The sequence below is a fragment of the Desmodus rotundus genome, chromosome 1 (assembly GCF_022682495.2).
Source record: "Desmodus rotundus isolate HL8 chromosome 1, HLdesRot8A.1, whole genome shotgun sequence".
Taxonomy (NCBI): Eukaryota; Metazoa; Chordata; class Mammalia; order Chiroptera; family Phyllostomidae; genus Desmodus; species Desmodus rotundus.
In genome coordinates, this window is record NC_071387.1 from 78,463,251 (window position 1) to 78,485,454 (window position 22,204).

The 22,204-nt window shown below is 42.7% G+C and overlaps 1 protein-coding gene across 5 annotated transcripts in view; it reads left to right on the top strand.

The window, feature by feature from the left end:
- Positions 1-20,923, top strand: part of SLC35D2 (solute carrier family 35 member D2) — a 62,916-nt gene extending 41,993 nt beyond the window's left edge. For all 5 annotated transcript variants that reach the window (XM_053925140.2, XM_053925155.2, XM_053925170.2 and 2 more), the window contains 7 exons: positions 9,152-9,230; positions 10,178-10,260; positions 10,904-11,953; positions 14,989-15,095; positions 16,086-16,187; positions 19,992-20,484; positions 20,590-20,923. In XM_053925140.2, the coding sequence (XP_053781115.1) occupies positions 9,152-9,230; positions 10,178-10,260; positions 10,904-11,006 (265 nt within the window). In that variant the 3' untranslated portion in view covers positions 11,007-11,953; positions 14,989-15,095; positions 16,086-16,187; positions 19,992-20,484; positions 20,590-20,923. The remainder of the gene's footprint in view (positions 1-9,151; positions 9,231-10,177; positions 10,261-10,903; positions 11,954-14,988; positions 15,096-16,085; positions 16,188-19,991; positions 20,485-20,589) is intronic.
- The last annotated feature ends 1,281 nt before the right edge of the window (positions 20,924-22,204 follow it).

Consider the following 22,204-nt stretch of genomic DNA (forward strand, 5'->3'; position numbering starts at 1 on the left):
TTGCTAATAACCCTCCATGTGATCTCCATTTCTGTGATTCTGTTCCTGTTCTATTTGTTTGCTTAGTTTGGGTTTTTTTTTGTTTGTTTTTTTTTTTTTAGGTTTGGTTATTGATAGTTGTGAGTTTGTTGTCATTTTACTGTTCATAGTTTTCATCTTCTTTTTCTTAAGTAAATCCTTTTAACATTTCATATAATAAGGGCTTGGTGATGATGGACTTCTTTAACTTGACCTTATCTGGGAAACACTTTATCTGCCCTTCCATTCTAAATGATAGCTTTGCTGGATAGAGTAATCTTGGATGTAGGTCCTTGCTTTTCATGACTTGGAATACTTCTTGCCAGCTCCTTCTTGCCTGCAAGATTTCTTTTGAAAAATCAGCTGATAGTCTTATGAACACTCCTTTATAGGTAACTGTCTACTTTTCTCTTGCTGCTTTTAAGATTCTCTCCTTCTGTTTAATCTTGGGTAATGTAATGATGATGTTCCTTGGTGTGTGCTTCCCTGGGTCCAACTTCTTTGGAACTCTCTGAGCTTCCTGGAAGTCTATTTCCTTTGCCAGACTGGGGAAGTTCTCCTTTATTATGTTTTCAAATAAGTTTTCAATTTCTTGCTCTTCCTCTTCTCCTTCTGGCACCCCTATGATTTGGATGTTGGAACATTTAAAGTTGTCCTGGAGGTTCCTAAGCCTCTCCTCATTTTTTTTTTGAATTCTTGTTTCTTCCTTCTGTTCTGGTTGAATGTTTCTTTCTTCCTTCTGCTCCAAATTGTTGATTTGAGTCCTAGTTTCCTTCCCGTCACTGTTGGTTCCTTGTGTATTTTCCTTTATTTCACTTTTCATAGCCTTCACTTTTTCCTCTATTTTGCAACCATAGTCAACCAATTCTGTGAGCATCCTGATTACCAGTGTTTTGAACTGTGCATCTGATAGATTGGCTATCTCTTCGTCACTTAGTTGTATTTTTTCTGGAGCTTTGATCTGTTCTTTCATTTGGGCCATTTTTTTTTTTAATCTCTGCAGCGCTTGTTGTGTAGTAAGGGGTGGAGCCTTAGGTATTTACCAGGGCGAGGCAACCCCGGTCACTTCGATGTTATGCTGTATGTGGGGGAGGGGTCCTAGAGGGAACAATGCCACTTGCTTTGCTCTCCCAGGCTTTCAGTCACTTTCCCCGCTACCCATAAGCAAATTGGACCGTTCTGGTGCTGACTCCCAGTCAGTGGGTTTGTGTACATTCTAGGACCCTGGGCCTCTCCAAGGAACTCTCCTGTGAGGCTGGGAGTTTCTCCCGCTGCCTCAACCCTCACATGTTTTTTCACTCAGAGGTTTGAGGCTTTAGTTCCCCATAATGGGACCCTGGGTTGCGTGGTCTGTCTCGCTGCCCAATTGTTCCTCCCGGTTTATCTGCATGTGAAAGTGGGACCGCCTGGTCTGCCAGTCTCCACATTGCTCGCCCAGATCCTCCAGCCGCTGCCTTGCCTCCAGTCCTCTCTGCCCCGCTGCCTGTCTCCGCCCCTGCTCCTGGTCTGGATGAATGTTTCTTCTTTAACTCCTTGGTTGTTGGACTTCCATATGGTTTGATTTTCTTTCAATTCTGGTTGTTTATTTTTTTTAAATTTGTTGTTCTCCTTCTTTTGGTTGTGTGAGGAGGCACAGTGTGTCTACCTACACCTCCATCTTGGCTGGAAATCCCAGGAAAGAATTCTTTATTCAAAAGCTTCACAATTTTAAAACAACATCTTCCCACATGCATTAGTTTCATAAGCCTATCAATTAAGGCTAAACTCTTAACTGAATTCTCCTAGCATGCCTCGTTAGTTTTAATTATATTATTTCTATAGGGTTAGTTTACAAATGAAAACAACATAAAATATAAAAGCTACACAATTTTGGAAGAATGACAGTTTTCTACCTCAGAGCTCATCCTCTCTAGAAGAATCACCCAAAGAAGAATAACCCTGCCTGCCTTTGCCAGGCCAGCCTTATCCTAAGCTGTGCCAGGAGTTCCTTCCCATCCAAAACACCGTCCGTTGGGAAACGCAGGCAGCTGCAGCACGATCATGCAGGCATCCTGCAGGAAGAAAGAGCCAGCCACTGATTTGTGAGTTAGTTTGACACGAAGCTAGCTGACATGTCAAATTCAGTACTGTGTTTGTCTTTGTCACAATGTCCCATGCTTTCCAGGCTCCCCATTTTCTGTAGTGCTGTGCCTACTATATTCAGGGAAATTTCTGAGTGGTGTTGACCATTATGTTGTCCAATAAGTTTAGGTTTTTTTCAAATTTTCCTTAGGTCTGACTTCCTATCAGAAGCCATGCAGCTGTATCTTTTTTCTTATGTTCCCAAACTTGAAAATTTTCATGAATAGATAATAATGCCACTAGCAAATAATCCAAAAGCTGCAAAGGAATGCACAGGGAACACAAGCCACCCTCCCTCATTCTCGTTCCCTCATTTTCCCTTCTTCCATGCCCTAGAGCACTGCCGTTTTCCTCTCCAGAGGCAGTCACTGTGTGAAGGCTTGGGCGTGGCCTTCCTGGGCTGGGCTCCATGTGTACACACGCCCCTGTGTCTTTTTGCATATTAAGGGGTCTTTGAATGCCTGTCTCAGGGGATTTCTTATTAAAAGGCTTTTTCTGTGAAGAAAGATGAATTTCCCTCTTATTTTTTAAACCATGAATACTACAATTTTAGTGATGTGTAAATGAACTAAGACAACTCTTGATCTCTTTGATCAACACTCAATTATCAAACTGGGTTTTAATTGCATAATGTAGTCACATACAGTAAAAATACTTATGTATATATTCTCCAGTTCAGTAATCCTCTGTTTAGCTGTGTCCGATTTAATGTTTAACCTGATGATGGAGTTTTTGATTTTAACATTTTATATTTTGTCAGCATCGTATAGCTTTTTTTTCCAAACTTATCTGCTGATCTTTGACATTCTTTCATTGGTAAACTTTGTGACTGTACCTTTTATTGCTTTAAATGTTACATGCATAGCTATTCTGTATTCTGTATGTGATGATTCCAACACCTGTAGTTCTTAAGAGCCTAAATATGCCCTTTGTTGACTATGTAGTTTGTGATTGTCTTTATGGTTTGCTTTCCAGTGTGTTTGGTGACTTGTGGTTGTGAGCATATTGCTTAGTATTAATCAGTCCTATTGGCTGAAATTGGGACTTTGAGAAAATTTCCTACAGGGACAAATGGATTTTGCTCCAGCTTGTTGCCAGGTGTTGCCCCTTACCTAGACCACTTCAGGCCTTGTTGAGGGTCTGGGTTCAGCGGGCGACAGTGGCCCATCCTCCCCACCTGGAGTTTGGACCCGGCTCAGTTTCCAGACTGCTGTTCTGCTCTGCCTCTGCCCTGAGGCGACCGGATCCTCCCCGAGTCTGCTGCTCCGACTGTGGCTCCAACTGTTGCCTGGCCGGAATTCCTTACTACTGTGTGCCCAGTTCCCCCGCTTTCACAGGGGTGATTTCGAATGATCTCTTGTGCCTCTTTCAAGACCAAAAGTCTCAAATAGTGTGTCCTTCCCAGTTATTTGTTGTTCTGCAATGGGAGAGTACTAAGTACTCTAAGTACTTAGGTAGCCACTGTTGGAAGCATAAGTTTAGTAAGATATTTGTAGTTTTCCCAGTTGTTGACTGAGAACATTCAACTTTGGAAAAATATCTACTAAGCTGTGTTGTGAGTTAGCCTTTGTCAAACCATCTTTTTTTCTCTTTCCAATTAAAAAAAGTCAATCCATATCACACAAATCCAGACCAGCACCTTTCCCTGGCTCAGCCCATTCACCTGTGAACAGGAGAGCCAAGTTTCAAAGCCTTTGTCTCAGGTTATTATAAACTTGATGAGATACTTGTGCTTCGTTATTTAACCATTTCATGAGTGATATGACTGGCAGTGTCTGAATGTGAGCTGTCAGTCTGGGGCTTGTCTCTGAGGGGCTTGATTGACTCCCTCTGTGTACAATTCCATACAGTTTTTTCCCACTTAAAAATATGGGAAATTCTCAGAAAATTAATATTCTCTCATTCAAAATTATTAATATATTATCAGTGTTCACTTTGAAGTGAAAATGTCCTAAAGGCATAGTAATTATAAATAAATCAGTAAAAATGATGAAATCATTGACATTTCAGATTTCACCCAAGTTTAAGGATGAAAACAGGGTAGGTCTCAGTTTTTTAAGTGGGTCTTTTGAGGCTACTATAATTGTCACACCTCTCCAACAGTGAAGTGCCTGGGCTCCGGAGTCAGATGGTCTGGGGTTCAGTCCTGGCTCTGCCACTTAACAGCTCTGGGTCCTGGGGTAAGTTCTCTAACCTTGCTGAGTCTCGCTTTCCTTACCTTTAAAAGGAGAGCAGTGAGCTAAAGTGTCTGATTTATAAGGTGGGGTTCTGTGAATTGAATGAGTAAAGAGCACTGAGAACAGTGCGAGACACAAACAAAATGCTCAATAAGTATTAAATATTATTGTCAATATTTCTGTTTCTTATAAATAGGGAGCATGATGACAGCTATGGGGGGGTGAGGGGGTGGAGGGATTGAGCAAAAGGGAAAAAGGATTTATGGACAACAGTGGGGTGGTTGCGGGGGAGAAGGGGAATAAAGAGGATAAATGGAAAAAAAGTTTTCTGTTTCTTGAGGGCAGCCTGTTCAGGTTGGCTGTCCTTTCTTTTTATTTATTTTTTATTTATTTTTTACTCCAGACACATTTGGTTTTCCCAGATGTGGATTAGCAGTGGATCGGGAATATCCCTTCTGTTATGTGTACTTTACCTTCAGCCGTCAAGTTTTAATTCTGAAGCTGCTCTAGAAGGAGGCTTCAGTTCTGGCATGGTAGATTTTTCAGAATCCTGCTTTCTTGCAGTTTCTCACTTAAAGGACACCATATGGTGGGGTCATTTGCTTCTTCGCAGTAGTAGGACTATTGTGAGTTTGTGAGAATACCCTTGGTTTTCAGAACAACTGGTGCTGGGCTCAGGCTGTCCCTTCTCTCAGGTCGCTGCTCAAGGAGCTTCTAGCCCTAGACTCCAGAGGGCTCTCATGTCCAGTTTCTTACAGTCTCTGCTTTCAAGTTTGCATTTCAGCCTTACTTTTTCCAGCCACTGAACCTCTATTCCAAGTTGAAAATAAATTTAAGAGAATTATAGCACTTTAAAAATGTAATTTAAACATCAATGGAATGGTGAAGAGGAGAGACTTTTTTGTTAAGCTATGGTGAACGACTCAGCTTTAGGAAATGCTACTTGTAATCAGGAGTTTGTACATAAAGCATATAACAGTGAAATTATGTCAGGAAGATAAGTTGGATTCTGGAAGCTAAGGCAGTAAAATATAGACTGTAATTTAAGTTGACCAGCTGGATTTTAAAAAGCTAGTTCTGCAGCTCTTTTTAATTTTGCTGAGAAATGACAGATTCCTGTTCACCCATACCAGCCACAGGCACCAGCCCCCAGGCTCAGAGGTGATTGTCCTGATCTGTTTCTGCCCCAGTAACAGGCCCTTTAATCCTGAAACAGTAATGGATTTCTTAATAAAGACACCAAAGCATCAAAGTTCCCTACTTATGAAACAAAATGTTCTGTTCTTTGAAATTTCATCGATAATCCCAAGCTGTACCAACATGAAAAAACACGATTCTGTGGATCGCTGGGCACAGGACCCACAGAAGCTTTAAAAGTGGGAGACACCCCCCTCGTTTCCCAGCAAACCAAACCTTAGTGTGCAGTCCATGCTCCACGAAGTCGGGCTGTATTCATCCCAGGACTTCAGCATCCTTGCCCATCATGGAGGGCTGGGGTTGGAGTGAGCTCCTCCAGAGATGGGCAAGATGAGGCTTCTTGGAACTCTTTGAAACCTGGTATTATGAAAGAGTAATGTTTCAAGGGCACCATTGTGATCGGTGCAAGGAGTGTTAATGTGGCCTTTTATTATTTGAACATTTGTTTTGAATTTCTCCATGTGTTTGTGCACGGAATGGTGACTAGCAATAGGTTGTAAATGAGGTCATTTCAGTTCTGTTGTGAATGGCATGCGTGTGCCAGACAGGCTTAGGTAAATGCTTTTTTCTTTTTTTGATGGGTGTGTCATTTACAGAAACACGAGGAAACCTTTGGGCAGGGGTTCTGGCCCAGGGCTGTCCACATGTCCACACGGACGCCTCTATCCCTTGGGCCCTATCAGCTGAAACATGCAGCCGGCATCTGCTATCTGAATAAATGTGTATCACATATATGTGCTTTCATTTTTCACATGTACAGAGATGATATATGATTTTAAAAATGCAGAAAGGCCAAAGCTGCTGAGTATTTGCAGTGCTTTTAAATATCTTTGCATTTTATTCCTCTCCTGGTGCTAAAATCAAAATTACTGTCATTGAAGGTTGACTTTTTAGTGTTAGAAGTGATGTGGTTTCCTTTGGACTGAAGTTCATAGAGGTTCTTTTAGTTTAGAAACTTTGTCTTCACCAAAGGTCTGTGTAGGTACTTATTTACGTATAGAAATATATTATGTTTCTCAGGAAAAAAATTAGTACACTACTTTGATCTTAGTGGTTGTATATTCATCCTCTTTGGGGACACCTAGTGGTTACACTATGAAGTGCAGCTGTTCTGTCTAGACGTTGTCTATTGCCCAGAACTGCTTGCTAATTCCAAACTCCACCCGAATGTTAGAGAGGATTGCTCTTCCCCTGCTCACCCCAGCTGGTGAGTGTCTTAGATGCCCACACTTGTGGTAGATGGGTATTGGAAGCTTGGATCCAAGGTGGCTGTGATTTTGAATGCAGGCCAAGATGGTTTCCCTAAAATGTAGTATGGAGAAAATGTTGCATGATTGGAACACTGGAATAGGAATTTTTAAGCAAAAATAAAAATAAAGAACGTCCATGCTTGTCCTGGGTTTAACGCCGCACTGCAGCTGAGGAAGCCTGCTGGGAGCTTTTCTGTGTTCCCTGAATTGGGTTGGTCCCCTCCCCTGAGTTGTAACCTCTGGGATTTTGGTAGACTCCGAGCCCCGCCAGAGGAGATCTCTGGCACTGTTCTCTTACTGTCCCGGCCCAGCAGAGCAGGCACTCATTAACATCAGGCTGAGTTTTTAAATCTTTATTTTGTGCATGTGTAGGATTATTTATAGTTCTACAGAGCTGTAAGTTAATTTATTGAGAATGTAAAAATTTTTTAAACTTAGATTTTGTTAAGCTTTTAATATTTAAATGCTGTTGCTCTATTTATGAAGCTAGTAATTTTAAATATAATAACTTTACTTTCATTATTTCATTAATGGTTTGTTATTTCAAGTTTAACTGATTAAAAACTCCTAAACAATTTACTGTAGATTAGTCTCATTTACAACTTAGTGAATTAAAATATTTTTAACCTTTTAACACTGCATTTACAAACATGATTTACTTGTCCCCCCCAGTAATTTCTAGCCCTAACAAGGCCCTAGCAAAGCCAATGAACCAGGTTGCTTTACACACCCAAGCAACTCTTTGAAATTTAGTAAACCAAAGTTGAAAACGTAGTAAATCACTTCTTTTCAACACTCAAGTACTCTGCACCATTTACTGAGGCTTTCTTACTCCTTTCAATTGAAAATGAAGTGGGCAAGTCTAACATCAGTTGCACGTTTCAAATTAAAACCACAAAGACTGAGATGTTGGCTTCTCTAATTTGTCAAATTGTTGCGATTATCTTAATAACAAAGACACATTTTTCTCAGAATTACAAAATTTAAAATTGTAATTGAATTTATTCCTCAACTTTACGTTAAAGCTTGGCGTATTGTACTTTATCTCTAATTTGTTCTCCACCACACCTCGTAATATACGTCTTAGGCCAAAATTGGTTACTGGGTTGATTTCTGATTCTGATTCTGTTACCAACAACGAGAGCTTTCGGCCTGGACCGGAGACCGCGAGCTAAATTCCTGCAGGGTTTACTTACCAGGTGAACAAGATGAGTCCTTTCTCAGAGCCGGGTCCCCTCTGTCTGTCGGTGGGAGATGCAAGTTCCTGCCTTCTAGCTGGGATTTAGCCTTAAAATCCAGCACTTCTTCTGCGTGCTCTCTCTATTTTTTCCGTTGTATTTTCAATCAGTTTTCATTGTGATCTCTTTCACCATTTAATCACCTGATTCAGGTGGGTGGTATTTTGCACCCTGCTTAGGCTGAAGCTAATTTTCTTCCTGCTTGATTAAAATGAATCTGACTATAGATTCTTTTCTGGGTATGTATATATTCTTGTCTGGTGCTTGGTCACAATTCTGCCATCATTTTGTTGACACACTTAAGTGTCAAAATACTGGGGAGTGTCAAACGCCTGTTGAATTAACTTTGGTTAACAGGTACAGGAGTATCATTGACATGGGGAATCCATTCATTTCAATCTCCTTTGCCCAAAGCCAGTGACTGCTTAGCTGATTTTCTTTTCTAAAGATTTTATTTATTTATTTTTAGAGAGAGGGCAAGGGAGGGAGACAGAGAGAGAGGGAGAAACATCGTTGTGTGAGAGATCACTTGCCTCTCACATGCCCCGAGCCCAGGACCTGGCCCGGAACCCAGGCCTGTGCCCTGACTGGGAATCGAACCAGTGAGCTTTCAGTTCACAATCCAGCGCTCAATCCACTGAACCACGCCAGCCAGGGCTGATTTTTCTAACACCTGTGGTTCTCAGGGCCGGCTGCACATGAGGGTCACCCATGGAGCTGAGACTTGTACACGGGGCCCACCTCAAGCCACTTGAAAGAGAACCTCCGCCTGGCATCATTGTGTGTTAAAAGTGCACTGGGTGATTCTGACACACAGGAGAGAGGGTTAAAAACTGGTGTTGTAACATAGCTGTCAAATGAGAGATTTCAGATCATTTAAAAAATCTCATTGTTCTTACCTCCTTTTCAAAGAAACATGAATGGGAAAGATAGACAAAATGAAAAGGACACAAAGTAGAAAGTTTGGCGAATCCACAGCTAGACCATTTTCCTGTAAAAGGTCAGAGTTAAAAATGTTTTAAGATGTAGGTCATAAAATCTGTTGGTAGTAAAGTACCTGTGTGGGGGCACTCGCTGACTCTTCCTACGCAGTGTGTCGTCACTACCCAGCACCGGCAGGCGCACACTCAGTGTTTGCTCCCTCGCCCAGGTTTCTGCTGATGTACTCCACGGTGCTGTGCAGCTACTACAACTCCGCCCTGACGACAGCCGTGGTTGGGGCCGTCAAGGTACTGGGTGAAGCCTTGGGATGCAGAATCGAATTGAGAACGTGACTGTGAGCCCAGTCTTTGCAGTAGAAGCTAAGTTTGATTTTATTGTTGGTATCAATGGTAGTCAGAGTGGACATATATTCACCTGTCCCTGGGTGATCGTTTCTTCCATCTTCCAACCTCCTCATGCATAGAACAGAGGGAGGACGGGCTAATTTAAAGAGGAGAGACAAATAATAATTTTTAATTGGGAGGAGAGGATGATCTGGGAATGTGAAATGAAAAATCTGTTAAAATGCCAAATTTTTGCACTCACCAAGATATCTTGTCATCTACAGTTTGGTTTTCTGGGAGAATCTGCCAACTAAGAAAGGGAATTCTTGTGAAGAACAGTTTCAGTCTCTCTATATGCTCAATTATAGGGTGATAAACTCATAGACTGGCGTGGGTATTTGCATGTGTGTGTATATGCATTTGAACACACACAAATGATCGAGGGTAGGGGTGTTCTGAGTCCTCTCTTGCAGATGCTTTGTCTTTCTCTTTACATGACTTCTCGAGGGAGGAAATCTGCCTGCTTCCACAGCAGGCTTGTCTGTTGGCTGCCCAGAGGCCTCCTAGAATACCCTGGACAGAGACGTGCTTGGAATTTATGAAGTGTCTCTAATCTGTTAATTAAAATTCACTGTCCAGTGATGATAAAGAGATGGGATCTGGGAAGCCGATTACAGCCCAGCTCTTACGTCTGTTTCCTGTGCACGAGCTGGAGGGGATGAGTAACGCAGCTTTCTTGTATGTGTCCTGCTGCGGTTCACTTCAGTTCAATAAAGCCTATGGAGTGGTTCATCCAACATTCCGTGAACACCTACTATGTGCAGAGTAACTAAAATATTTAGTTTCAGATATCATCCTATTTTTCTCCTAAATTCTTTACTTTTAAAGTGACCAATCCTCTTTTCCTGCAGAATGTATCCATTGCCTACATTGGGATGGTAGTCGGTGGAGACTACATTTTCTCTGTGTCAAACTTCATAGGCTTAAATATTTGGTAAGTGGGATTTTTTAATGAATTCATTTTAGCAAAATATGAATTTTTAAAAGTCTGATTAGTATAAGTGAAAGAGTAGGTGTTTTGACATGACAGTTTTTAAGATAATTGTACCTAAACCACTCAGTTCATCTGTTTTTGTGATACGCTCCCTGATGTGGAGCACGGGGTCATGAGTAGTTAACATTCTGGGGGCCGAGATCTAAATTTAAGTCATGTGTCTTCCTCACAGAAGAGTGCCCTGCATTCCCTGTCTTCCTCTTGTGAAGTGGGCCTCGTTAAACTTGTGCTCTGCCGAAGCCCCACATGCCGAGGGCGCAGAGAGGAGTGACTGAATTTCTTGTAAAAGGCCGTTTGGGATTCCAGACATGGGATGCTTTTTTAGGATGATAATGTATAGTTTCTTCAGTAATAACCAAGTGCTTATTTTCTCAGTAAGGTTCTGTATTAGATTTGACCTACTTTTTTTTCCTGCCCCAGAAGATCTATAAAATAAGAGGGGTAATTCCAATCAAGTAATCTACAAACGAGGAAAACCAGGGGGCTCAATAATTCCCTCCAGTTTAGCTGACTTGTTTGTGAAGGTGGCGGTGATTGCTGGGGGGTTTCTTTATTTTCACTCTTTTTTTCCCCCTCCTTTCAGCATGGCAGGGGGCTTGAGATACTCCTTTTTAACTCTGAGCAGCCAGTTAAAACCTAAACAACCTGTGGATGAAGAAAACATCCCTCCGGATTTGAAGAGTTAGACACTGGGGCAGCACTGCAGGCAGACCTGTGGTCCAGGGGCTGAGGGATGTGGGAAAGTGACGCCAGACCTCTGAGGTGTGGGACGCCCTCTGGTGAAAGCAAGAAAAGAGATCTCTGAGAGAATCTACCTCGTACACACTGCGCAATGAGCCGTCACTGCCCAGGGAAATGTGTCTGGGCAAAGCCTTACCAGCCAAAAGTGAATCTTCTCAAAAGAAGCCTCTTTTTAAAGGGATTGTTTCAGGGGTCCTGTGCTGTCCATCGCTCCTCTGCTGTTCCCCACTACTGCGTGCGCTTCAGAGGACGGACAAGGTCGACGCCGTGAAAGAGATGACTTTCTTAGCAGCACCTTCGCCTTAATTTCAAAGGTCCCAGCCAAAGCACAGTGACAGTGAGAGCATTTTTTCAGTTTAAACAGACATATTTTTATTTTCATTAAATTACCTGATTAACTGCCAGTAATGTGTTAGCTTTGATTTGATCTTATATTTTTCCCAATCATCAAAATGAAATAAAAAATAATTTATATGCATGCCTCCTACTGTGTGTGAAATCATGGCAGACAGGCAGAAAAACAGTAAGTCATTTCTTCAGTCCACTTTCAAGAGTGATACTCCTTTTAAGGTTTGTATTGGGAAAAATTACAAAATAACTCAGTGGAACATGTTACAAGGCTTAGTGTGCCCTGTCCACATTTAAGTAGGTCATTTCTCTCCTCATCTCCCTCCAAGTTTGTTCAGGGGCCTATGAAATTCAGATCAGGTGGACTTTAACCAAAGTTATATATCCTTCTAGGCCTGCCTGACCTCCCAGATGCGTGGTGTGTTGGAATGAGCCCCGAGTGGGTGGGAGTCATCATTACTCTCCCCATCAAGAAATGTGCTGTCCCCATGGGGTTGTGGTGCAGGCAAGGGCCGCGCCCTGGTGCACGACCCAGCTATTACAGGTGAGGGCGACAGGTTTTTATTCAGAGGGCTCCAGCCTGGGGGCGCTGAGGGCCAGCACTGTCCTTGCTCCCCACCAGGCTGTAAGCCAAAAATGAGCCCAGTAGTTCCCCATCTCCTTATCTGTTCGTAAGCCGGCTGCACAAACAGTTCTCCATCCCCTCTGGAAATGCACACTCATGGGTCGCAGCAGCCCTCCCCTTCAGGATCTGGGGTACCTTCTCCTCAGCCTCCATGTGGTTGTCCAGAAGAAGGTGCTGTGTTACACTGGATCATGGTGAAGTCTGGGAAGGCACACGTCCCAAGAAAGTGGCTTCTCTGTGCGTCCTTCAGGGAAGCAAAAGTCTATAGTCTTGGCATTCCCAGGCACAATTCAGCATTCCAGGCATCTCCCACTAATCTGTGTTTGGTTAGGCAGGTCCTAACCTAACCAGGTCGCAATTGCCGGCACCATCAGCCGTGCCCCCGTGTTCTCCAGGCAGGTTTCCCAACAGGTCTCTTTCTTACTCCAGCTCCTTCCTTGCTACCCCAGGCCACATGGCAAAACCTGACTACAAACTGCACAGCTGCTTGCTGCTTTCTCTCTCAGACCTCATGGCTGAATTCCTCGTGGCTCCTTCCTCATGGCTGCCTGTTCAGAGGAGCAGACATAGCTCCTCCCTCACTACAGGTGGAATGGCTGCAACTCTCCCACAGTTGCCCTCTTCACTACAGACCAGCACAGCCGCTCACGGCACACCAGCCTCTCTCTCTCTCTGCCTTCCCTTAGTTTGAATCAGGCCCCGGAGCTTCCTACGTGACCTCATCTCCGGCCCCTTCTACAATGAGCTACATTTGTCAGTTTCCAGTGTCTTCTACCTTCTCTTGGCTGCCATCTTTAGTCAGGGCAAGAGTTCCTGCAACACGGGGTGCTCCCGGGAGGACATTCGCCTCCCATAGCTTTATCGTGAGTCACTAAATGCTCTTTGAGTCACTTAGACACCTTTTACCTGGGGTGGTATCACAGCTTCCCTTCAGGAAAGACAAGGCTACCCACTTGCCATTGTAATGCAAAGTTTCTTAAATGCCTGTCATCTGCTCTTCCCCCCCACCCCCCAACAATGGGCTGTGGGGGGGTGTCTCCTGTATTTTTGAGGACCCTTGCTTTGTACCCCATTTCACTTCCTGTTAGTCTTGTCTTCATTGCTAGCCCCCCAAGACCTTCACAGGTCACCTTGCATTGTGACCTCCATTATTTTAACCTACAAAGTTGAGCTAGATTTTTAAATCCCCACCAGCTCAGCTTTCTACGTTTCTAGAAGCTGAGCCAGATGTGGGCAGGGCAGCAAATGAAGGAATGATTGTGCTGACTGATGTGTTGTTTAAATTTACTTAAAAATTTTAAAAAAGTTTTTATTGTAAAATACACATAAAATTTACTATCTTAACCATTTTGGAGAGTACAGTTCAGTAGTGTTAAATATATTCACACTTTTGAACAACCAAGCTCCAGAACTTTTTCATCTTGCAAACTGAAACTCTGTACCCATCAAACTAACTCCTCCTCTGCCCTGGCAACCATCATTCTACTTTTTGTCTGTATGAATTGGACTATTCTAGGTAACTCACGTAAGTGGTATCACACAGTGTTTGCTTTTTGTGTCTGGCTCACTTCACTTAGGATAATGTCCTCAAGGTTCACCTGTGTTACAACGTGTGTCGGAGTTTCCTTCCCTTTTAAGGCTAATCATATGCCATCATAGGGACACACCACACCGTGTGGACCCATTCAGTGGTCGCCGGGTCGGTGGGTGTTTGGCTTGCTCCCCCTCGTGGCCCTGCGTGAGTGACGCTGCGGTAGACACGGGTGTGCAGACGTGCCATCGGGACCGTGCGCTGACCGTATGTTGCCATGTGTGATGCACGTCCATGTTTGGGGCTCAAACTTTCAGGAAAAAAATCTTTTGTTTTAATTTTTTAATTCAATTTTTTATTCATATTTAGAAACAAAACTGATTATCATATTCCAAGGTATAATTTTGCATATGTGTATTGTTATTATTCTCTAGATTTACACTTTTAACACTTAAGCATAAATACAAAAAACATTTATATAGATATGGAATTAGTACTACCCATATATAATACACATTGTTTATTTTTCCCTCAAAATTTTGGGCAAACAATTGCTCATTATACATGGACAAATATTAAAATTAAACTGGTTTCCTGTGCACACAGAGCACTTCCGACAGCAAATATGTGGGGTCTTTTTTTCATATTAAGCAGCTCTCCAACTCTCTGGACACCAACTGGGTGCCCTACGATTGAATTCTGGCACTGGCCGCAGGTAGCGCACACCCCGCAGGTTAAGGGCTCAGCCCCGCACACTGCCTCCCCAGCACAGATGGCGGTCCCAAGTCCCAGGCTGTGACTGCTGCTCTGACTAACCAGCCATAAATCAAGAATTTCCCCTCCCTTGGGCTCAATAACTTGTTAGAATGGCTCACAGAACTCAGAGAAGTGCTCTACTTTATTACCAATTTATTATAAAGGATACAACTCAGGAACAGCCGAAGAGAAGAGATACAGAGGACAAGGTATGTGGGAATTGGTTTGGAGCTTCCATGCTCTCTCTGGGCCAGCTGTTCTCCCAGCACATCCCTGTATTCACCCACTGGAGGCTCCCCAAACTGCCTCTCTAGGCTTGTTACTCCTCACCACAGTAACACGGACCAGAGCTGCATGATTTTACTTCCCTTGTACAATAGCACACAAGGTCTCCAATTTCTTCACATCCTGTCTGACACTTGCTATTATTTTGGCAGTGTCCACCCTAATGGTTGTGAGGTGGTATCTCATTGTGGTTTTCATTTGCATTTCCCTGATGATTAATGATGTTGAGCATCTTTTCAAGTGCTAACTGACCATTTGTATGTCTTCTTCAGAGAAATGTCTGTTCAAATCCTTTGCCCATTTTTGAATTGGGTTGTTTGGTTTCTGTTGTTGAGTTGTAGGAATTCTTTATTGTTTCAGTTTATTTTTTACTTTTTAAAAGGCTTGTGGAATGTGACCTTGGGGCTCCCAAGCTGTGTAACCACCATCTCTTGCATCATCAACATCACTTCTGAAACCCAAAGACCAAACTGCTAAGATTTGGAAAATGTAAATATAAATTTCTTATTTTTCTCAGTGACAGAAAACAAAAAGACTTTCTTCCAATTTTTTTTCTAGTTTTATCCTTAAGAATCTTAAAGGAAATCACTTTTGTGTTTTTATAAAGTTTTAATATGGTCAATATTTTGCTTTCATAACTAGAATGCCTGAGGATGGGAGTTCTTATTGGAAATTTTTCTTTTCCAATCAACCAGATATCATTATCTTTTTTAAAATTCTTTTTTTACAAGCATATGTCAAAGTTTCATTTTAAACTTGTTTACAAGCAGGCTGATAAAGATCCCTCTTTTTCAGGGCATTTTGTAGGAATAAAGCATGTTAGGATCCTTGTTATTAGTTTGGATACAAAGTAATGACTGTCTGGAATCATTGGTTATCTTCTAAGACTGGTCAATGGTCATTGTCCTCTGCCAAGACTGATGGTCTTCTAGGTGAATTTTCTGGACGTTACGCCCACTAAAATCTATCATAAATAATAACTTCCCCAAATGAGCAGCTAACAACATCAGACAACAAAGCTCAGGTTTGAAACATTTTCTTCCTCAGTACAAAGGGCATACAGAAAGAGATCCCACTCTTGCTGGCGGCTCCCTAGTACGGATGCCGAGGAGCAACAACGTTACCAGTCTCTCGAAATATGCTCACACCTGGAGATCCGCCTCCATCAGCCGTGAACTAGGACCCTAAACTGTACAAATATTCTAAAGGGTGTGGGGAGTGTCTAGCTTATAACCTGAAGTGGATTTTTTCCCTCGTTTATCTTTAAAGATCAGAGTAAAATCTACTGCCCTCACCTGGCTTAACATAAATGTCCTTCCAAAAGGCCCTCATCTCCCACCCTATGAACCCTTTCTTAAATTGCCTTGAGAAACTTTTTTTTTAAAGATTTTATTTATTTATTTTCAGAGAGAGGGGAAGGGAGGGAGAAAGAGAGGGACAGAAACATTGATCAGTATTCTCTTTCATGCCCCTGACTAGGGACCTGGCCTGCAACCCAGGCATGTGCTCTGACTGGGAATCGAACTGGCAGCCTTTTGGTTCACAGGACAACACTCAGTCCCCTGCACCACACTGGCCAGGGTAAGAAGTTTGTTTTGACATTCCCTATAGCGCTTCACATTACTTTGAATTGTCCTCTAGCTCAGGACAAGTGTGAGCATTCTTTTTATTTTGGAATAGACTCAATTGATAAATAAATACTACATAGATATAGTCAGGGTGGGGGTAAATGTGAGGATAAACAAATAAAGACTGTTTACAAAATATTAAAAAATACTTCCAAAACTATACTTTCTCATTTTGATCCCCACCTGAACCCTAGAGGTAGATATTCTTATTACAGTGCTGCCTGACTCTGAACTCACTATTTTTAAAGTACATTTTATTGATTATGCCATTACAGTTGTCCAATTTCTTTCCTCCCCTTTATCCTCCTCCACCCTGCACCACCCCTCCCACCAGCATTCCCCTAGCATGTCCATGGGTCATACATATAAGTTCTTTGGCTTCTACATTTCCTATACTATTCTTAACCTCCCCCTGCCTATTTTCTACCTACCATTTATGCTTCTTATTCCCTGTATTTTTTCCCCTATTTTTCCCCCACTCTCTTCCCACTGATAACCCTCCATGTGATCTCCATTTCTGTGATTCTCTTCCTGTTCTAGCTGTTTCCTTAATTTGTTTTCATTTTTGTTTTTTAGGTTCAGTTGTTGATAGTTGTGAGTTTGTTGTCATTTTACTGTTCATAGTTTTTATCTTCTTTTCCTTAGATAAGTCCCTTTAACATTTCATAGAATAAGGGCTTGGTGATGATGGACTTCTTTAACTTGACCTTATCTGGGAAGCACTTTATCTGCCCTTCCATTCTAAATGATAGCTTTGCTGGATACAGTAATCTTGGATGTAGGTCCTTGTCTTTCATGACTTGGAATACTTCTTTCCAGCCCCTTCTTGCCTGAAAGGTTTCTTTTGAGAAATCAGCTGACAGTCTTATGGGAACTCCTTTGTAGGTAACTGTCTCCTTTTCTCTTGCTGCTTTTAAGATTCTCTCCTTCTGTTTAATCTTGGGTAATGTAATGATGATGTTCCTTGGTGTGTGCTTCCCTGGGTCCAACTTCTTTGGGACTCTCTGAGCTTCCTGGAGTTCCTGAAAGCCTCACCAGATTATGGAAGTTCTCCTTCATTATGTTTTCAAATAAGTTTCCATTTCTTGCTCTTCCTCTTCTCCTTCTGGCACCCCTATGATTTGGATGTTGGAACATTTAAAGTTGTCCTGGAGGTTTCTAAGCCCCTCCTCATTTTTCCTGAATTCTTGTTTCTTCCTTCTGTTCTGGTTGAACGTTTCTTTCTTCCTTTTGTTCCAGACCGTTGGTTTGAATCCTGGTTTTCTTCCCTTCAGTGTTGGTTCCCTGTATATTTTTCTTTATTTCACTTTTCATAGCCTTCATTTTTTCCTCTATTTTGCCACCATACACAACCAATTCTGTGAGCATCCTGATTACCAGTGTTTTGAACTCTGCATTTGATAGGCTTGCTATCTCCTTGTCACTTAGTTCCTTTTCTGGAGCTTTGATCTGTTCTTTCATTTGGATCATATTTCTTCGTCTCAGTGTATCAGTCTGGATGAATGTTTGGTTGTCGGACTTCCATACAGTTTGATTCTCTGGAAGTTCTGGTTGTTTTTTGTTTTTAAATTTGTTGTTGTCTTTCTTTTGGTTGTGCGAGGAAGCAAAGTATATCTACCTACGCCTCCATCTTGGCAGGATCCCCTCACCTTTTCTTAAATGACTTTTTTTGCTGTGTGGAGATTTCTACTTCTGCTTCCATCTGTGGCCAGCAGAGGGCACCCTAAGAGCAGCCCAGCAACCCTTGTAGCTGGGTTGAAACTTGGCAATTTCTGCTATATCACTAAAGAACCAGATTCTGGAGGTATGGGGTTAATGGCAGTTCCAATCTGACTTTTGAATTAAGGTGAGTTGAGGGTGCTGGATGCAGAGTGTTGGTACAGAAGGGGGCCAGGAGCTACAAGGAGGCTGAAGAAATGTAACCCAATGCCTTAGGTTTCCAGATTTCTTTTTTCTTAGTAAAAATCACTCTAGATGGGAAAAATAAAACTATCCTTGACATTTTGCTTACTTCTGACTATTGTACTGCTAATAACAGCAATTTATTTGTTAATTTGGATTTTTTGCTAGTATTTAAAAAAATTTTTTTAACCCTCACCTGAGGACATGTTCATTGCTTTTTGAGAGAGAGGAAGAGAGAACATCCAGGGGTTGCCTCCCCGCAGGCGCACCCTGACCAGGGATGGAACCTGCAACTGTGTGGGTGCGTCAGACGACACTGCAACCAACTGAGCCACTTGGCCAGGGCTTCTCTGACGTTTTAGTACTTTTTTCTGTATATTAAATATATCTCAAGTTCAGGGGCACTGGAGTTTTGCGACAGCTGATTTTGCATCAATAGAAGAACCTAGTTTAGAGACATTTATATATATGATGTATTTTATATACATGTATTATTGTATAATACATGTTATATATTATATAGAAGTATATATGACATATTTGATTTATACGCATTTTCTGTGCCCCGGGGAAATAACAAAGGTACATATGTCAGTAATTTAAGAATCTTTAGTGACTTTTTTTCCTTTTCCATGATCACTTCAACTTTTAAGTCCTGGTGAATAATCCTTTATCACAAGGATAAAAGATAAAAGTCCTGGCTTTTATCCTTGTGAGTCACTTCTGTGCTGTCCAGATGGACATGAGCACTCGTGCTGACCAAGGGTCAGCAACTTAGCTGGCCAGCAGCTCTTACTCCTGGCAGTTTTCTGTAAAGGGAGAGTGCCCAGCAACTCAGAACCTCCACTTTTCTGTCATCAGGTACTGGAGCACAAGTTAAAAGACAGCATGCCCCTGTAGGATGAAGCCAGGTGAAGTCCCCAAGCCATTTCTGGGGCTTCCTGCTGAGAAAATGCCATCTCTGTGGCTTCTGACTCTCACCTCCACTGCAGGTTAAATTCTCCCTTGATGAGCCTCGGACCTTTTTGTTCTCATTGTGTGCTCCCTGGGCCAGAACTTGGGCATTAGCTGGCGGCTTGTTAGAAATGCGGAATGTCAGGGCGCACACACCAAGTCAGAATCTGCATTTAAACTGGGTGATGTGAGAAGCATACCCCAGTCTAGTCTTCTAGACCATAATTTCAATACCAGGGGTTCTTATCCTGGGTTTACAGAATGTGGGAGGCTGGTTAACTTGGGTAGGGAAACAGTGCACCTTAATTTTCCCTACCAAAATTTAGCATTTATTTTAATTTGAATGTAGGCAAAACCACAGTAGTATTAGCTGCACTTAAGTGTGACTTTGTTATTTACAGAAGTTGGGATATTTTCCTATCACCTTATAGTTTTTACAGAAAAATCATTTATGACCTGATCAGTATTTTGGTAGTTATTAGAGCCTCCACTAGTTTTTGTTATAATATTTCCAGATTTCCTTTTCTTACTAAAAGAAGCATATTTTAGTACATCATATTTAGAATATATTAGAATAACATTTTCTTTGTAATTGGTTTCCCTTATAGTTTTATGTATTTTATTTTATGAATTTAAAAATTATTCTGCTCTGGCTGGTGTGGGTCAGTGGACTGAGCGTTGGCCTGTGAACTGAAAGGTCACTGGTTTGATTCCCAGTCAGGGCACATGCCTGGGTTGCAGGCCAGGTCCCCGGTTGGGGGCATGTGAGGGGCGACCAATCGATGGTTTCTCTCACACATGGATGTTTCTCTCCCTCTCTTTCTCCCTCCCTCCCATGTCTAAAAATGAATAAATAAATAAAATCTTTAAATTTACACCAATGTTTAAAATTTTTTTTCAGAGAAGGAGGCTATAACCGTCTCTAGACTGCCACTGTGGCCTACAACACTGACAGAAGTAAAAGACCCTGTGTCAGAAGAAAAGAGAAAATTCCAGATTATGTTTTTTCAGTAATTGTTCCATTTTTGGCCTTAGTACTAGTGGAGGTTTGCTGCCTGAACGTAGATGAGCCCTGGGTATTTTTTCGTATCTGACAAGGTGGGAGGGGGTCATCCTCAAGCCAGTGGTGGTCGGCTGTCTGCTGCTGGAGGGGGGAAGGGAGAGAGAGAGGTTTAGGGGAGAGAGTGGGACAGGGCTGCTAGGCTTCACTGCTACATCCTCCTCATGCAAAGATCAGAACAGAGATGTGGCTCGTCAGCGTTACTGTATAGAACTTTACTCTTCAAGTTCTGCGACTGCTCACTTGGAGTGTGATGTTAAAAGACTACGAACGTGGGATGGGCAGCAGGAGGAGCTCTGCGAACCCACGCCCCAGGGAAACAAAGAAACTTCATGTAAGTGGCTCGCACATGTGGGAGGTGGCTTCTAAAATGGCTCTCAGTGGTCCCCACCCCCTTATACTCACACCCTAATATAACGTGGGCTTGCTTCTCCTGCAGAGAATACAGCAAAGGTGATGGGAGTTTCCTTCCAAGGTGAGGTTACGAAGCAGTGTGGCTTCCGCCTTTCTTACCTCTCTGACTCGTCTTTCTTGCCCAACCTGATGAGGCAAGCAGGAGTCCGTGTTGTGAGCTGCTTCATGAAGAGGTGCGTGTGGAGGAGCAGCTGTGTGCGGAAGACTTCATCCTGGCAACAAAGGTGTGCGAGCTTGGAATGTATCTTTCCTCAGCTGAGCCTTGAGATGATACTTATGGTTTTTAGTTACCAAAGTAGTACATGTTCATTGTGAAAATTTAAAAATATTAAAAAGCACAAATATGTAAGTTAAGAAATCTTTGGTTCATATCCTTACAAACTTTTTTCTACTGATCATCGCATTTAAAAAACAATTGGGACTATACCATTTGGTCACCTGCATTGTTACAGATGTAATTTTATTAACTCTCACAGTAGTCCTTCCTGCAAAGTAAGAGTAATTCTGAGTCCCATTTTATAAGAATGACTTGAGGGACAGACAGACAGCTTGTCCAAGTCACGTGACAGAATGGCAGAGCCAAACATACATCCGGCTGTTTTTCTCCAGAGCCCGTGCTCACCTGCATCCCAGGTGCTTCCAGATGAGCTGGACCACGGAGGAGACAGAACATGACAAGGAAAAAGATCACTGAGAGGAATTGTTTTTAATGTTGATTTTGGTGACTGCATCTATCTAGGAAAGAGAGAAATTTAAAAGTGACTCTAATTTTTCCAGCCTGAGTAGCTGGGAGAAGGATGATTCCACAAATGATACTGATCCCATAATCTGTTCATAATGTAGTTTCTACTAGGCAACAAGTATTGCCTCATTCAGACCTGCCTCCAACTCAGACAGGACTTCACACACTGTGTGATCCAATGAGGTCCTATCATATCCGAAATCCAGTTACCCCGCGTGCACCGAGGAGACCTGGCCTCGTGGGAGCCAGGGTGGGGACTGGGGCACCTTGTGTTTGCTAGCATGGCCTACCCACACTGTGCTTCCCACGGTGGCTCCTCTGTACTCAGAGGGGCACCTGGAACAGAGGGGCACCTGCACTAGGGTGCAGTCAAGCAGAATGGTCCCTCCCCCACTCCACACCAAGTGGACTCCATTTCTGCCCCAGCAGGGATGGGAACAAGTTTTTGCCAGAAGAAAAGGAGAAATCAAAACATATTTCCCCTGGGCTGTGTGTCCCTGGCTTGACTTTATCACTTGTGTAACAGTGATATTATTTGTTAGAACAGCACAGATTGTTTCAGAAAACTCCTGAAGTCCCGCCTGGGATTTGGTCCCCAGAGTTCCCATCTTGGACTGTGGTACAGTGATGCTGGGTCATCTGCCAACCTCAAGAAAATTTCTGTGCAACCAGGCGCACTATAAAACACCAGGCAGTTCCCGCCGAGACCTCATCCCCGTGGTAGACCTCATCACTGGGGGCATCCAGTCCCCACACCAGCCCCTGCTGCCAATCCCGAAACCTAATGGGCAAGGGTGGCAGCTTGTCCACGGCTTAAGAGCTATTCACGAGGTGGCTGTTCCCCATTCCCAGTTGTTCCATACCCAACACCTTTCTGTCACAGTTGCCACCAGACTGC